An 18,602-nucleotide genomic window follows, 5' to 3' on the forward strand; every position below is an offset into this window, starting at 1 on the left:
ACTCAAATATAAAAATTGGCCACATAGAACTATGATACTTGTCAAATTCGACATTATACTGAATTTAAACTGATGAGTCAATCAAAAAGTCCACTTAGAATTTGTCACAATGAAATTTATTTCATGCACTATGCTTCAGTTACAAGTAACTCTTTTACTGATTATTTAACTTTGAACAAATCCCTGAAATTTCTTATTCCAGTGATTATACATTTTTTGCACTCAAAAATTATAGAATATAAATTTATGTAATTGATGACTTGTTTATTTTGTGGAAAATAATGATCACTTTAATGAAATAAATGAAAACACCTTTGTCAAATTTCCACTACTTATTTTATTTTAATGAATGGTTTCGGGTTTTATCCTATTATAATGTATAAAAACTAACTGATGTTAATGTTAGTTAGCTTTTAGTACTTGATAATGGGATAAAACCCGAAACCGGTCGTAAAAATAAAATAACTATTGGAAATTAGACAAAACTGTGTTTATTAATTTCATTAAAATAGAATATAAAGTTTTTGTTGGTATTATTAATCTTAAAAAAATTGTTTGTGGAGTACAGTGAAGTCTGTAATTAGACTGCATCATATATGTGTGATTGATGACTTGTTTACTTTACGGTAATTCATGATCACTCAAATGAAATGAATAAAAAACACTTTTGTCTGAATACCACTGGTAGATTTCATTTATATGATCGGTTTCGGGTTTTACCCCATTATCAAGTATATAACTGAAATCTGGAGTTTGAAATATTAGACTTTTCAGGTATGCTGCAAGGACAGGTATTTGAGAGACAGGTAGTTGGGCGAACCAAGATGCCAACTTTTAAAATTTTTTCAAAGATTTCCATGAAGATGCACTATAATTATGATGATAATAAATGCTTTTATTGAAAGATTACTCAGTACAAGAGATACTAGTAAATGGCAGAATTCTTCACCATCTGTACAAGATATATCAAGGCAGAAATTGCTCTTCCATCCAACCAAGTGAGTAAATCCTCAAGGATGTAAGGAGTTGAATACAAAAATATTTAATTCAGCTCAAGTGAATATGTGAGAAATTCCAAAAATTTATGGATATAAATGAATTTTTCATGTGAAGAGCTGCAGCTTGGAAAGAACCCTCGTCATTACATGTTATATATTATATTATATATTATACATATACATAATACATTACATGTATTATATTATATATTAAAAAATAGCAATCCGTCACGGCTTCGCACGGGTGCAATGCTGATACTAAAATATATATTCACCCACCAGAAATTTAGGGGCATTGTGAAATAGTGATGAAAAGATAACTCTACTTTATGAACGCCCCTTTTTTCCCTGCGGCCAGTTGGAATATTTGAAAATCCTTTCTCATTGGACTTCTACAATATAAAACGAACCTACATACAAAATTTCAGCCTCTGAAAATATAGTGATACGGTTAAACAGCGATGAAAAGGTGATTTTCATATGTAAACACACTCCTTTCATCCCCAGAGGGGAGCCCTAGTTGGAATATTCAAAAATAATCTCTTATTGCACATCTACAACATAAACGAACCTACATACAAAATTTCAGCTTTTGAAAATATAACAGTACAGAGAAACAGTGATGAAAAGGTAATTTTCATATTTAAACGCGCCCCTTTCATCCCCAGAGTGGGTGCTCCAATTGGAATATTTAAAAATCCTTTCTTATTGCATATCTACAACATAAAACGAACCTACATACAAAACTTCAGATTCCAAAAATACAAGGTGTAACTAAATAAGTGTAAAACATTCAAGGAGGTGATTCCTCATCGAAAAAAAATACGATCTTTCATATAAAGAAATTTCATTGGGGCATCCGTTAAGATACAGCTCCTTAAAGGGGGAACATGAAATTTGTATAACATTTTTTTTTCATGAGCACTAAAAAAGTAATGATATTGAAATTAACCTGAGGTTTTGTAATACCAAAAAGACACTTAGCCAGAAATTTATTTGGTTTACCCCATGGTTGTAAGGAGTGGAAAACGCAACCCCTTAAATTTATTTCCAACGTAACTTTTTGTCTTATTATTTGTTTACCATTTAAAAATTTATTTCCGATAGCATGTTTCATTCTAAACAAAAAATGTCTTTTGGGTTTTTTGCCCAAAATAAACCAGTTCGCAGCAAAAAATTATTTAACGAACAACTACAGAGATACATCGTCATAAATGCGACAATACGAAACTAATCTTTCTAGTAGGTCGCTATTAGCGATAGTGACAATTAAATTGGTATGACGCTGTCAGTTTGTGGATTTTCGAAATTGAATTAATACTAATTGTGTGTTGTTTTTCTTTTCTTAATTTGTTACTTTAATAATAATAATAATAATAATAATAATATTTTATTGGTTCTTCTGGATCATAACTCGATGATATAGAACAAGTCAGTGTAATATGATATAAATAAACTTATAAAAAAGAAAAAATTATGTACATATAGGATATGAACAGTTATGTAAAATTATATATTAAAACTTATAACTAGGTAAAATTATAATATATTAACAACCCTAGATGACAATCTCAATTCTTTAGTTATATTGATAAGTCATTTATAAACTCTTCAATGGAGTAGTAGGCTTTATCAATCAGAAAGTTTTTTAGGAACGGTTTAAATTTTCTTAGTGACCTATTCACCTATTATTAAAATTGCATACACAAATGAGGAAATGGCTGATATGTATTTCGTTTACTGTCTGTCGCAGGGGAATGGGTTAGAAGCTTCTAGAAGATATGCTGAAATGTATCCCCAACGGCAGCATCCTCATAGAATATTTGCTCGACTTCATCAACGATTACGAGAATACAGTTCATTCGACAAAAGAACGCAGGATTGTGGTCGCCATCGAGAAGTACGAACACCACAGCTTGAGGAAGCAGTACTTAATTTGATTGAAGAACAACCTACTACCAGTAATAGAAAAATTGCTTTCCAGCTAAATGTTGATCATATGATGGTATTTAGAATTTTAAAGGAACATATACCCTTACCATCTGCAACGAGTACAGGCACTGTTACCACGAGACTTTCCGAACCGTCTTGAATTTTGCAATTGGATGCTGGAAATGATTAGAAGAAATTGTGACTCTCTGAAGAAGATAGAATTCACAGACGAATGAAGTTTTTCTCGGGACAAGATTATTACTTTTCATAATTACCACATATGGGATGATGAAAACCCTCACGCTATTGTCGAAACTAACCATCAAAACAGTTTTCTCTAAACGTGTGGCTCAGAGTTATTGGGGATGATTTAATTGGACCTCATTTTCTACCTCCTCGATTAAATGGTGAGGCATATGTTCAATTTTTAAGAGAAGTGCATCCAGTACTGCTGGAGGAAGTTTCTTTGGGCATCAGAAGGGATATGTTTTTTATGCACGATGGGGCTCCCGCCCATTTTAGTCAAGTAGCACGTCAGCATTCAACTAAAACATATGCAAATCAGTGGATAGGTCGAGGAGGACCACAGAACTGGCCCACTCGATCCCCGGATCTCAATCCCCTCGATTTCTCTATTTGGGGCCATTTACAGCATTTGGTTTATCGTACTTCTATTCGCAATGTAGAGGACTTAAGAAACCGCATTATCGATGGGTGCAGGGTAATCAGAAAGACTCCAGGAATATTTGAGCGACTACGTGACTCAATGCGCCGACGTCTAGACGCATACGTAATGTCTGAAGGTAGACATATTGAACATTTACTATGATTTCTACATGTTGTGTGTTTTATTATTGATAAATAAGTTTTCTTTATTACCCTTTAATCGTTTAATGTAGGTACTACCTACAAAATAACAATAAATCCAGTTCGCATTTATGACGATGTATCTCTGTAGTTGTTCGTAAAATAATTTTGTGCTGCGAACTGGTTCATTTTGGGCAAAAAACCCAAGAGACATTTTTTGTTTAGAATGAAACAGGCTATCAGAAATAAATTTTTGAATGGTAAATAAATAATAAGACAAAAATTTACATTGGAAATGAATTTTAGGGGTTGCGTTTTCCACCCCTTACAACCATAGAGTAAACCAAATAAATTACTGGCTAAGTGTCTTTTTGGTAGTACAAAACGTCAGGTTGATTTCAATATTGTAACTTTTACAGTGCTTGTGAAAAAAATTTTTATAAAAAATATTATGTACCCCCTTTAAGGGTTTGTATCTTAACAAGGAATGCTCCAATGAAGTTTCTTTATATGAAAGATCGTATCTTTTTTTCGCTGAGGTATCACCTACTTGAATGTTTTACACTTATTCAGTTACACCCTGTATAGCGGTACGGAGAAACGGTGGTTATTTTCATATGTAAACGCTCCCCATTTTACCCCTACGGGGAGCGCCCCAGTTGGAATATTCGAAAATCCTTTCTTAGTGCGCATCTAAGACCTAAGAAGCACCTATATATAAAATTTTAGCTTCCTGGAACTTACCACTACGGAGAAACAGAGATGAATGAGTGAGCGTTAGGTGAGTGACTTTCGCATTTATAAGTATAGATACCTCTGAAAGTAACTTTGAATGTTTGTACTCACTTTAAATCTGGAATGCTAGTAGCTGACACAAACGTCACATTTGGATTGGTGCTCAAATCAACTGACGGTGAACAACGCGCCCTCTCCTTGATCACCGCCTTATCCACATTCAGAACACACCTATCCATACTGCCCTTTTCTTCGTCCTTCTTGTCATTAACTTTACAGTTCATGCTAGAACTGCTGTCCGATTTTGAATCGACCAAATTATTTTTCACAGCCTCTAAAGGTTTGCAAAGGACCTTTTGAGAATTGCTCCTGCTCAACGATTCAACTGGTTCGAAATTTAAACTTGTTTTTCGATTCATTTTTTTTCTATTCCTCTCTAAGCTATCCTGCTGTGATCTACCTCTGGATAACTTTTGGTCAGTTTCCGTACTACTTGATTCAGTTTCCACCTTTTTTTTGTCAACAGAATCTGTACCTAGAAGAAAAAATTGAATATCAGCTGTATGACTCATGAAACACACAGTGTTTTTATGTTATTCAAAATACCTACGATGATTATCATAATAAGCTTCAACTTCAATATTAATTTAATTTCAAATGAATCTGAAGTTGAGACCATCAAATTCATTATTGCAACAGTGATATAATATTCTACTTAAAAACCAATGATATCTTTATTTCAGAATTTTCATAAAAAAATATTTCCAATTTTGTTTAATGTATTTATTTATTCCGAAGAAACTACAATGGTTTATAAGTATAGATACCTATACCTATACCTATATATATATATATATATATATATATATATATATATATATATATATATATATATATATATATATATATATATATATATATATATATATATATATATATATATAGGGAGCTATTTCAGAATTGGTCTAATTAATACAAAAAATATAGGTTTTCATTGCTATTTTGAGTTTTTCTGTGTTGGAAAATTGTTTAACGTAATTTGGTAATTCATTATATGCAATTGTTCTTTTGTGAAACACTGATTTTCTATAAATTGCAGATTTGAGATTTGTTGTTAACAGATTATTGAGCCGTCTTATTTGATGATCATGTAAATTTCTGTGTTTATGAATTTCACAATGTAATATTTTTTATTTTTTATCACGTACTGCAGAAAGGTGCATACTTTTAATTTATAAATAGAATCAATATCGAGTAGTCGCTTTGTTTTATATAGATTTTTAGTAGATGAAAAATGCATTCAATAGCTTTATTCTGTATACTTCTTAGTGACTATAGAATAAAAACAATAACTTTTGTCTGATTTCTACCAAGTTTTTATTTGTTACGATAGGTTTAGGTTTGTTAAACCATTTTCAAATAAACTCTAGTAAACTCAGCAAAATGGTTTAACAAACCAAAACTAGTCGTAATAAAAAAAAACTTGGTAGAAATCAGACAAAAGATAAGAACTGAGAGATTCAGACTCACAGAAAAATTCATTGAATTTGAAATTTTATGATACATTTCTATGTCACATAAAACAATTCAGTTTCTACCGTTTCAAGCAGAAACTGAAGTAATTTTTTTTGAATCTCTGTTTTTATTCCACAGATGAATATTTGTTATATAACATAGATAATTCTTGTGACTTCGACTAACTTCGAGTAACGATTGTTCTCATTTTTAGCATTAGTTGTTTGATGTTTCATTGTATTTGTTATTGTAAACATTGTTCTGTTATAAAAGCACTGTGATATTTGTATATAATTTGTAGAGATGACGATATATTTATAATTTTTTGTTTCGACTTGCTACAAATATTTGTTGAACAGTATCACGTAGACAATAAACTATTCTCTCTACATTCAATGCCATATATGCCATATTCAAGCCATATACCAAATATGATTATTCTCTGGTAGAATGAAGGTCTAGCACGCATGAGACAACCAAAAAAACCTTTGAAAGTACAAGGGAGTCAGTTGTATGGAACCAATATGAAAGGTCCCAAATTGAATTTGACAAAGCTCTGAAGTCCAGGATATAAATACAGATATAGATGTTATCAAGTGTTTATGATATAAATCAAAAAGTGAAGAAATTCGTTTTGAATTGGTATTGAGTTTGAATTTCCATATTATAAACAGCCAATGTTTACTCACTTAATATCTCAAAGTGATAAAACCAATATTTTACATAAAATAACCAACCTTTGATACATTACATGCTCAAAAATGAATAACACTGAGTTCAAGAAAAATGTCCGTCATGCTAACCACATCGTGAAAAACAAGGAATTAAGATATGGTATTACCAATAATTCAGTATCATTAAACTAATAACTAAATGCAATTGATCAGACAATAAAATGAACATATTTCTTCACTCGAAAAATATGTTATTTTATGGAGATATGTCCTTTCTAAACACAGTGTGTTCCTTAATGATATGCGAATATTCAAGGGTGTAAATCAACATTGAAAATATAATAGGTTGCTATATAAACTACAAATAGTCCAAAAATATTCCGAAAAAAATTATTCAATTTTTCCAAAACCATTTGAGATATTTTCTCGATATTTGGTAAGCAATAACAGTTGAAAGTTTATATTTTTCAACACAAAAATGGATTTCAACTCCAATAGTGGTGGGGGTATGGGAATGACTTCGATATTTTTGAGGAAAAAATTATTCGCCTAAGTATATGGATTTTTCTCGAATAAAAATTCATTTTTGAACTCCTTGTTCGATTTGTGGTTTTTGAATAAAAAAAAAAATCTCTTCTATTGTCCAAAAATTACAGCATTAATACTTATTCAATTAAGTAGCTTAAATACATTGTGCATTTAATATAGATCAATATGGACCTTTACAGCATGTAATTTAAATGAATATTTTCGAAAATATTACAAATTTTAAATGCAGGGGATATATTGTTTGCGGCGATACCAGTCACGGGCCCGGCGGCGCGTGCCTATAAATAGCGCGTTGAAGGCCGCGCTTCGCTCTTTAGCATTTTACGATTAGCAGCGATCGCACGCGTTTATATGTATATTTAGAATCAGCATTGCACCTGTGCAGAGCCAGGGCGGATTGCTAGTGTTTATATATTCTATACACATTTCGAATTTGAATTTCTCTATTGAAAACAGCCAACGTTTTTTGGAAGAGTTGAAAGTTGATTTAGATGTTTAAATTTGAATATTTGAATTTCTTTGTTTGAAGGTGATTGACAATGTTTCATGATGAATTTCACTACTTCGGACTTCCATTGTCTACTATATAGAATGATTTGAAATCCCTGAAACAACTAAAAAAGAAGAATTGAAAATGAATAGCTGAAAATATCAATTATATCAACCAAAATAAACCTGAAATGAAATAATAGTGAAATAAAATACAAGTAAAAATAGAACAATTGAATAAATAAAAATAAAGAAATGAAAAAAGAAAATAAAAAGTGGAGAGATTCCAAGTCACGTTAGTTCACGACGTTTCGATTGTTAGTATCTACAATCGTCTTCGGGTGATGACTGGACTGATTCCTCCGAGAGATGACTATTTATAGGTCATTCGAGTACTTTCACCATTTTCTGCTTCAACCGTTTTGGCCAACTCCCGCCAAAACGGTCATCTCCCACGGAACCAGTGAAGCGGAAAACGGAAAGCGGAGATAAGTGAAAGTACTCGAACGACCTATAAATAATCATCTCTCGGAGGAATCAGTCCAGTCATCACCCGAAGACGATTGTAGATACTAACAATCGAAACGTCGTGAACTAAAGTGACTTGGAATCTCTCCACTTTTTATTTTTATTTTCCTAATTATTCATTTCTTTATTTTTATTTATTCAATTGTTCATTTTTACTTGTATTTTATTTCACTATTATTTCATTTCAGGTTTATTTTGGTTAATATAATTGTTATTTTCAGCTATTCATTTTCAATTCTTTTTTTTAGTTGTTTCAGGGATTTCAAATCATTTTATATAGTAGACAATGGAAGTCCGAACTAGTGAAATTGAATTTCTTTATTTCTAACTATAAAAATCTTAAGTTCGGCGGGATATACAGATTTTCAATTTATTTACAACTGCTTAGATGAAAACTTTGATTGATGACCATTATTTAAAGAATTTTTGAGTGAAACTTACCAATTTGCTTATCACTAGTTTTGATCAACTCTGCAGAATTCATTTCAATAACACTCCGACTTTCTGTTCCTATGCTTTTTTTTGAACACTGAATATTACATTGGGTTCCCTGATCAATTTCATTCGTCTTTTTCTCAATATCTCCCACTTCTTGCGCTTGGTTTATTCCTCTATCAACACCCTCTATTGATTCTATCACAAAATGTATGCTTTCACGTTTTGGACTGGCCAATTCTATGGGATCACTTTTTTCTTTGCTGCTTTGTTTCAAAATGCTTTTCGTTCGTTCCATTTTTGGTCTTTGAGGGGACTCTTTTGTTTGCACTTCAACTACTTTTTTTTCTGTAATGGTGGCTTCAGAATGACCATTTTGCATCAAGGCTTTCGGAGGTGAAATAGTTTGTGGTCTTGGAACGTTTTCTTTGTTTATTTGCTCTTTTGGCACTACTCTTATTTCCAGTTTACCAGCAACCTAAAATATAACAGGATGCATAAGTATGAAAAACCAGCTGAAACAATGTTGTACTTCGTTCTAGTCAACCCATTAACGAAAATACAGGAAGTATGAAATACTCAGAGTTGGTTCAGAAGACTAAAGATAGTTATTTATATCAATACTTTTTAATTTGATACATCCTGTAGCATTCCAACGAATACTGTTTTTTTTCTATTGTGGTGTATAGATTGAGAAAAAAAATGTTTATTATTGTTTTTATTTCTATCCTTGTTTTATAATTTCACAAATAAAAATTTGTTTTATTTCTGTGTATTTCAAAATTTTCAAGAGGAAATATTTTTTTCATATTGATCTAAAATTCAAACAAATTTATAAAGTTTCAAGTTATTTTTATTTTTCTTCCTTTTTTTAACTGAGGACTAAGGAAAACGCTTTTTTGTGTATAATTCTCTCTCTGCAAATTCATAAATTCAAAACTTATTATTTCACTCTACTGTGATTTTCACTATGAAAGGCTCACAGACTTGCAACAAGTATTCCACTATAGAATAGCTTCCTCAAGTAGTCTTATCGGTTACTGAGAAATCACTATTGATATTATTCAAACTATGAAATACAAGTAATAATGCGCTAAAAAGTTTTGAAATAAATTCTAAATTGGTTGTAGTTTATTATAATAACAAGAAAATATCAATTTATTTTATATTCTTTTGAAGTATAGCAAAAAGACTATGATAACAAGACTTCAAATCCTAAAATAACAATTGTCCTCAAACTACAAACGATGGGGTTGATTGTAGTTGAAATTAGATGTTTGTAGTTACCATTAAACACATCAAAAATGAATGAAATAAAATCGAGTATTTTTCAACTGAACTAACCTAACATAACCTATCCTAACCAACATATGTAACCTGAAATCTGAAGTGAAAACCAACGTATTTTAGAGTCCTTTATTTGGAAAAAAGCATCTAGCCTCAACATCTAACCTGACTTCCGAATTCAAAAAGAACTCGTGTTAGTATGTTGGAAATAATTCTTAATACTGAACATCTAACACGAGTTCGTTTTTGAATTCAGAAGTCAGGTTAGATGTTGAGGGTAGATGCTTTTTTCCAAATAATACATTCTAAAATACGTTAGTTTTCACCTCAGATTTCAGGGTACATATGTTGGTTAGGATAGGTTATGTTATGTTAGCTCAGTAGAAAAATACTCGAATTTATTTCATTCATTTTTGATGTGTTTAATGGTAACTACAAACATCTAATTTCAGCTACAATCAACCCCATCGTTTGTAGTTTGAGGACAATTGTTATTTCGTAATTTGAAGTCTTGTAGCTTTTTTGCTATACTTACTTCAGAAGAATATAAAATATAGTAATATTTTGTTGTTACTATAATGAACTACAATCCATTTAGAACCTATTTCAGAACTTTTTGGTACATTATAACTCCCCCTTCGTAGTTTGAATAATATCAATAGTGCTTTCTCAGTAACCGATAAGACTACAAAAAATGAACATCACTACATTTATTAGTATCAAAATCAAAATGTTCTTTATTGACTATTCTCCATACAATTTTAAGTTTTTTTTTTGTGGTGTTTATAAAATATATACAATAAAAAAATATATATACAAATATACAAAATGTACACAAGGGTTTCCTCTATGGAGTGGGACAGTGGGAAGGATTGGGATGGGTAGTGAATGGGGTAGAGGGAGTGGCAGGAAAAGACCCCAATACATTTGCGCTCTCAAGAATTCCGCACGGAAGAGAAAAGTGCCTCCACACAGTCACCCGATGGGGCAGTGGAAGACGCCCCCGCTGGTGTTGGCGGTTGGCTCTCCACTCAAAAACGCCTTATATCAGCCTCATCTATAGTTTTCCGCTTCCTGCCGAGGCTTACGCAGAAGTTGTCATTATGTCGCGTTTCGGTACTTCTCAGAGAATCATTCGTCTGTTTGTTGGTAGCAGTTGTCGATAACCCCCTAGAAAAAGTTCATTAAAAAACCAGGTAAGAGTATTTCTGCTTTCACGTCATCATGTGTGCGTGAATACTCTTATCCAATTTTTCCATGAACTAAGCGCGATCGCATCCGCGCCGTTCACGGTATATCTCCAGTTCTTCATAGACTAGCCCGTGCTTACGGCGCTGTCCATGAAAGCTTCTAACTGCCGTGACGTCCCTCGTCAGCGGGCCCTTCGGTAGAAAGAACTTGAGGAATTTCTGAGCCAATCTCCTGATATGGTCGGTGACTGACTCCACTTCTGCCAGATCTAACAGATTGTTCAATGAAATGTATCTGTCACTGTTAGTGCAAATACGGAGCACCTTATTCTGCATTTTCTCGAGTCTCATTAAAGGGGACTTCTTGAGACTGCAGAACACAAGACTCGCGTACAACATAGCCGGCCTAATTATTTGTTTATAAATTAGCAATTTGTTGTCAACACTGAGCTTAGAGTTCTGTGCAATGAACGGATACGTGCGTTTCATCGCCGCACCCGCTCGTTGGATCGCCATACTCAAGTGTTCCTGGAAGTGCAGGCGCTTATCAGGCGGTCAAAGACCTTAGAAATATCAAGGGCAATTCTACCTCAATTATTACGTAAGATACGGGAGTGTTTCCATAATACGTGAGACAAATTCGGATTTTTCAGGACCGAAATTTTTTCGGGGAAAAAGTGTATTTTGGAAGTCCTGATCACGAATCTGAAGGAATTTTGAGCCTATTTTGCCCCCAAGCATGTTTTACCATAAAAATGGGTTGTTCCATCGCGAGTGGCGGGCAATGTATATCACTTTAGCCAACCTCATTTGGGTGGTAGGTGCATTTTAAGCATTTCCATCAGTCCTGAGAGTTTGATCATTCTACCTCGATTATTACGGAAGATAGGGGTGTGTCCATGAGACGTGAAACACACTGTATACGACACAGTAGAATAACTATTTATCGAGATATTTAGCTACGAAAATACATGACATTAAAACGGACAAAACTTTTGAAATAACTTAATAAATAGTAATATGAAAATCCATCATGCGATTCACATATATTCTGATAACTGTAACTGAAGGAAACATCGAGATCTACACAATTTTTCTGAAGAATTTTTTTTTGCTTGTCCTACCTTTTCTTCATTCTTTTTATACTAATAGAAACGAAGAAATACAAAAAATTGTCTTTTCTGAACATTTAAATGTTTTGCGAAATCCTTATGTGGAGTCTTTCGATTAATCCCAAGAAATGGCAAGTATATTATGGGTCTTCAAAACCTTAGTGACTGACCTAGATAAACAATATCCCACTAACCTCTTGCAAACCTTCATCTTCACCATTCTGTTCTTCCTCTCCGTCTTCGTTACTCCTCATTCCTTCTTTTTCCACAAGATTAAGAGCCGGCAAGCTGCCCCACCTGTGTGAATCCAATATTTTTTGATCTTCAGCTTCGCTCTGCATGTGCTTGGAAGCAACGTTACGCATCACATCTACCTTAAAAACGAGATCGTCGAAAGCGGCTTGTTGTAGAAGAGGCGGCTTCAGGCAAGATCTGACACAGGGCCCAAGACAAGGTGAAGACCACGCTCTCGGAAGTCCCCCTGAAAGTGAAATAATTCAAACATTTGAGAGTGTTCGGGAATCTATGAAATGATATGCTGAAAAGTATGGGCAAGAATCTGAAACATTTTTCGAAATTGGAATTCACCCTAGAAACAAGCAATGCCAATTTAATAATAATGGCTCACTGTGCTTGTTCAGGGCACATGATACTCGGACCAAATGATCACTTACCCCACGGTGTGGGAAGTGGTCGTTGGTTGATAATGCTGGCGCACCCTCCGAATGTATCGGGGCTTTGGGGGAAACGTATGTGTATCATAATAATAATAATAATGTAATGCACATATTCCATAAAATAATGTAACAGATGGTGAAAAGGAAACAATATTTGAAACTCGGGATTTAAAAAAGTATTCTTCGAGAGAGTGTTAGAGTTTAATTACTAGGAAGGCCTCAGAAGTACATGGCCTGGCCTGACACAATCTATAAAGCGTATGTTTCAAGTTTGAAGGCGTATTTGTTTGGCAGCAATCAACATCGAACGTTATCATTGAATTTGTAAAAACAAAACAAAACGAAGAAGCATCCATTGTTAAGGACATGTTTGAGGAAGGAGTAATCGAGGAATCAAAGAGCCCCAGGTCGTCAACTGTTGTGTTAGTGACTAAGAAAGTTGGATCGACGAGATTTTGTGTAGACTACAGGAGGCTTAATGATGTCATCAGAAAGGATAGTTACCTTCCCCCAGAATAGATGACACCCCGAACATCTTGGATGAATGCAGATGGTTCTCAATATTAAATCTGAAAAGCGGACATTGGCAGGTGGCTGTTCGCCCCGAAGATAAAGAGAAGACTGCCGTTTCCACCGGCAATGGATTATACCAATTTAATTTTATGCCATTAGGATTATGCAATGCACCCGCAACATTTGAATAATGGATGGTGTTGGTCTTGAGAGGACTTACCTAGAAAACATACCTGGTCTATCTGTCTATCTTGATGACATTATAGTTACCGGAAAAAGTGTTGACGAACATTAGTCAAACTTGAGGAGTGTTTTCACGAGGCTGCGGAATGCAGATCATCCCCAAGAAGTGCTGTCTCTTCCAGGAAAAGGTGAGTTCTTGGGACACGTGTCGTCAAAGGGAGTTGAGACAGATACAGAGAAAATGAAGACAGTACAAAAATGGCCAACACCAAAGAACGAGCACGACGTAAGAAGCTTCTTTGGACTATGTAGCTACTATCGGCATTTTGTGAAGGACTTTGGGAAAATTGCCAGACCGCTGCATAGCTTGACGTTTGGTTCCCAGACTGCCAGCAAGCATTTGTTGCCCTGCAAAAGAATTTGACCAACGCCCCGATCCTGGTATACCCAAAGGAAGAGGGCTTGTTTATACTGGACACGAATGTATCCCAACATGGAATAGTAGCAGTACTTTCCCAGGTACAAGAGGAAGTAGAATTCGTCATCAGCTATTTCAGTAAGTCCCTTGGAACTGGGAAGAAGACAAGAACAACAGATCTTCACCCACAGTCCGATGGAATGGCCGAGAGGCATAATCGCACCATCAATAACTACCTCTCGATGTTTGTCTCCGAAAACCAAAGAAACTGGGATAAATAGGTTCCTCTCTTTCTGTTGGCATACAGGAGCTCCCAACACGACGCGACAGGTTACACACCATCCATGTTGCTAACTGGCTGAGAACTGAATCTTCCGATAGATGTATTGTGTGGCAGCCCATCTGATATTCTCAGGAGGTACCTGACCTGAAGGAGAGACTGAAAATAGTACAAAAATTTGCCAGATCCAAATTACAGTTATCCAGGGACAGGATGAAGAACAAGGCCCTTATTTGGTAACCAACAAGATAAACGATCTGGTGTACAGAATCCATTAGTCACCCAGAAGCAAGCCTGAAGTTGTCCACATAGAGAGTTCTTACACGGGTCGTGATGTCTCCTCTTGGAATGTTGTTCGGGGCAAACAACCTCAGGGAAGGGGTAGTGTTGTAAATCATACCCTAAAGAAGATAACGCCGGCCGCCACTGGTAGCTATAAACCAACTGTGACGTAGCTGAGAGCGCGCGATGTAGCGAGAATAATACTACCAGCTTCGATGGAATTCCGAGGAATGTTCCGGCGTCTTCGATTGCTAAATATAAGCGCCATCCACTCGCCCATCAAGACTGTCAAGTGGAAGTTACAGTGCGGTACGCGAAGCGATCTAGTAAGACGATAGACATTCGAGTAATACTTGAAGTTTTAGTTGAAGTGTTTGTTGCATTTTAAGTGAAATAAAGTTAAGTTTGATTATTGTTGAGTGTAGCCAATTATTGGTAAACTCACGGGGGAAAATGTAACAATACTATTGTGTGAATTGTTTAATTATTATCATGGAGAGTATATCGAATATGTTCTCGGAGATACCAATAACCACTCTCACATGTAATATCTGATAGCTTAAAAGAAAATTGTATTGAGTTTCAGGTACCTTCAAAAAGTATTTGAGAGTTTCCCATCCTTGAAAGATGACTTTTTATTAGAATCACGTTTCACCAATCAAGCTGGCGCCATCAGGAAAATAAATATAGTTTGGATATGTGGGAGATTATTTGGATACATTTCACAACACCAATACTCAAACTTTATTTATTATATTTCAGGGTTTGGAGATACTTTCATTGCACTGGGTAAATTCAGTTATTCGACCTTACTCCAACCACTCCTCGATGAATGAAATAACACAGTGGTAATTGCATTTTTTTCTCAACTAATATAAACAAATATATGAATTATTTGTTATCGAACTATATATAACTAAGGCTGGACAATTTCAGGAATTTAATGAAATAAAAACAGACGTGATGTGAATAAGAAAATATCTGGAGCTTCATATCAAAATATTTACTTACATTATTATAATGATATTCACAGAACGACGGTTAATGATCAAGTCATGAACAAGACACTAAATTTAATCCCATATGATGTTTATGCAGATAAAAATAATCTTTGATAATCGACATCATGCTGGTGTTAAGTGAGCTGTATCTGAAGCAACTAGTTAAACAGCGATCATTTTCATAATAACGAGTGCCATTAAAATGTGGAAACTCTACTTTCTTCATGGTCCGCACTTTTCGCAATACTCAGCCCAACTGACAGACTCAAACCCAGCCTATTATGATTCCACGAAATGAGCATATTCTCGATATTTGAATAAAATTAGAATATATTTATTTGACTACATTACAATACATGTTTGTTTGTAGCATGTCATAATAAGAAAAAAAACACAATACCGTAGAATAATAATTGTTAAAATATAACTTATAGTCTAATATAATGTAATTTTTGAAAATTATATTAAAACAAGAAACGATAGTTTAAAACATAGAAAGTAACATAAAATTGGAAAATTGGGCGAGACGAATTTTATTCCCTACAAAGTCTGAAATGTTCAATGTATTCCTCTGTGGAATAAAAAAAAATGCATCAAAAGTAAGTTTTTTATCTTTATTTTGAATAAATGTATACCTAATGATTTCAATTTCGATGGTAATATATTGTAGAGATAATAATTTAGTGAATTTTTCTTAGATTTGGTTAGGCGGAACCTGTTTGATCTCAGGTTATCTGCTCGTCTGGTAGCATAGCTATGTATGTCCAATTGCTTGGTGAACATCGAGGAGTCTTTATGAATCTCTGTTAGAACTTGGAAAATGTACAAACACGGTAACGGCATTATTCTGTGCCTAATAAAGAGAGGTTGGCAGTGTTCCAGATAGCTGACACAGGACAAGATCCTGATAGCTTTTTTTCTGTAAACGGAAAATTGAGAGAGAATCCGATGAACCACCCCAAAAAATAGTAGCGTATGAAATTATGCCAGAATATATGAACGTCGTATCACCTGCAAACGAAAGTTTTCACCGGAACCATATAGTTACTCAAGTCGTTGGTGTATACTATAAACAATAACGGTCCTAATATTGACCCTTGAGGGTCAATATTAGGACCTTGAGGAACACCAGTTCATTGTGTTTGAAATCAGATAAGGAATTTCTAATACTTACTGCTTGAAGGCGGTTTTTCAAATAGGATTGTATCAGATTGAGTGTAATAGTAATGTTTCAAGCAATATATCATGTGACACGCAATCAAATGCCTTGGAAAGGTCACACAAGGTGATGGCCGCTTGTATCCCATCTTCCAATGTAGATATTATGTTTTTCACGAAATTTATGACAGCGAGAGCAGTATAGCGATTTGGTAGAAAATCATATTGGGTGTTGGTAAAAAAATTATTTGACTCAAAATAATACCTCAATCGTTTATTCAGAATTTGTCTATTAATTTCACAAAAACTGAGATAATGGAAATAGGAAGGTAGTTGTTGATATTATTTCTATCGCCTTTTTTGAATGAAGGTGTTATTTTGGATGATTTTGAAGCAATCTGGAAATATTCCTGATATGAAGATCGAGTTTATCAGATCAGTGAGTGGAACTAGAATAATGTCATTACAATAATGTCACTATTATTTGGGAGTTGAGTTCATGAATATCGAGGCTTTTTGTTTGCTTCAGATATTTTATGGCATCCGTTACTTCTTGAGGTGTTACCGGTGACAAGTGAAATGACTCGCAAGGAGCTGGAAAATTATTGAAATTTAGAAGTTCACTGGGCGATACAATTGGTAAGGACTTCAGTATATCAACAGCAATATTGACAAAAAAATCATTAAAATCGTCAGGCGTGAGATCAGGAACCGATTTGACATGGAGATATTTGTTTCTTTCAAAGTTTATTATCCGCCAGCATGCTTTCGATTTGTTTTCAGCTGAAGTAATAAATCGATCATAAGCTGCCTTTTTTACTTTCTTCAATGAACAGTTGTATATATTTTTGGGAAAGAAGTTTTTGGCTTTCTACTACTCCATCTTGATACAAAAAAAAGGATGAGGGAATCGTCCAAAGAAAGGAAGAAAGTAATCAATTTGAAAATAAGTAACTCTATACATGGATGTGCAGATTATGCAAAGAAGTAACTTTCAGACACAGACTGAAAGAAAGTCCTCCTGAAACAGCTACTTTCATATAAACATTGAATTACACGAAAGAAAAACCAATTCTTTCGAAACAAATACTTCTATATGAAAACTGAATTATACAGAAGATACTTTTCTCTAATCAGTTTGTACTTAACTGGTTCGATGATAGTCTTTTTTATTTGTAGAGTATTTCCTTAATGGGCAGTATTTTGTCATCGCATCGTTGTAGGATTTTACCAAAAGATTTGCCAGGTAATCAACATTTTCAATATATTCAGAAATTGACCAATCAACAGAGTGAAACGGATTTCTTATTAAAAAACCTTTGTTAGAAAAAATTTGAATTTATAACTTCTTTGCTTCGCGTTGGAGATACGGAAATAAGTTATTTGAAAAAGTTATTTAGAAATCGATTTTGATCCTACATATCGAATTTCAACCCAAAATCGAAACTTTGATTTTTTTTGTAAATTTCATATTCAAGTCCAATGTTCAATTGATTGTTCCAAATAAGAAACCACAGACGTATTCAAAAAACACTTCATTGCGAGATTTTCACTAAACAGTTTTACAAAACCGCAACACGTGTTTCGCCATACTATGGCTTCTTCGGGCGTGTCTTTACTAACTATATTCCACATATTCAATGCTTAATATTCCTAATTTCACAATTTGAACTACCCACATTTCAAGTACCTGAGTTTGTAATGAATTAAATTACCTGAGCTTATGTCCCAGTTTCAATATTTGAAAAAATATTTAGTAATGGGGTGTTATTCAATTTTAATTGACCATTCAGTAAATTACCCGAATTCCTGAATCTATTGATTTCTAAACATTCTAGA

The 18,602-nt window shown here is 34.0% G+C and overlaps 1 protein-coding gene across 7 annotated transcripts in view; it reads right to left on the minus strand.

Moving 5' to 3' along the window:
* The window catches only part of Asator (tau-tubulin kinase asator), a 131,959-nt gene that overhangs the window by 10,997 nt on the left and 102,360 nt on the right, over positions 1-18,602 (minus strand). For all 7 annotated transcript variants that reach the window (XM_023173717.2, XM_023173720.2, XM_023173716.2 and 4 more), the window contains exons 11-13: positions 12,446-12,732; positions 8,669-9,140; positions 4,584-5,007 (exon numbers count right to left, since the gene is read on the minus strand). In XM_023173717.2, coding sequence (XP_023029485.1) covers positions 4,584-5,007; positions 8,669-9,140; positions 12,446-12,732 — 1,183 coding nt within the window. The remainder of the gene's footprint in view (positions 1-4,583; positions 5,008-8,668; positions 9,141-12,445; positions 12,733-18,602) is intronic.

This window comes from Leptinotarsa decemlineata, unplaced genomic scaffold (genome assembly GCF_025532065.1).
Source record: "Leptinotarsa decemlineata unplaced genomic scaffold, Ldec_3_MD MMD2_tig00026340_RagTag_RagTag, whole genome shotgun sequence".
NCBI lineage: Eukaryota > Metazoa > Arthropoda > Insecta > Coleoptera > Chrysomelidae > Leptinotarsa > Leptinotarsa decemlineata.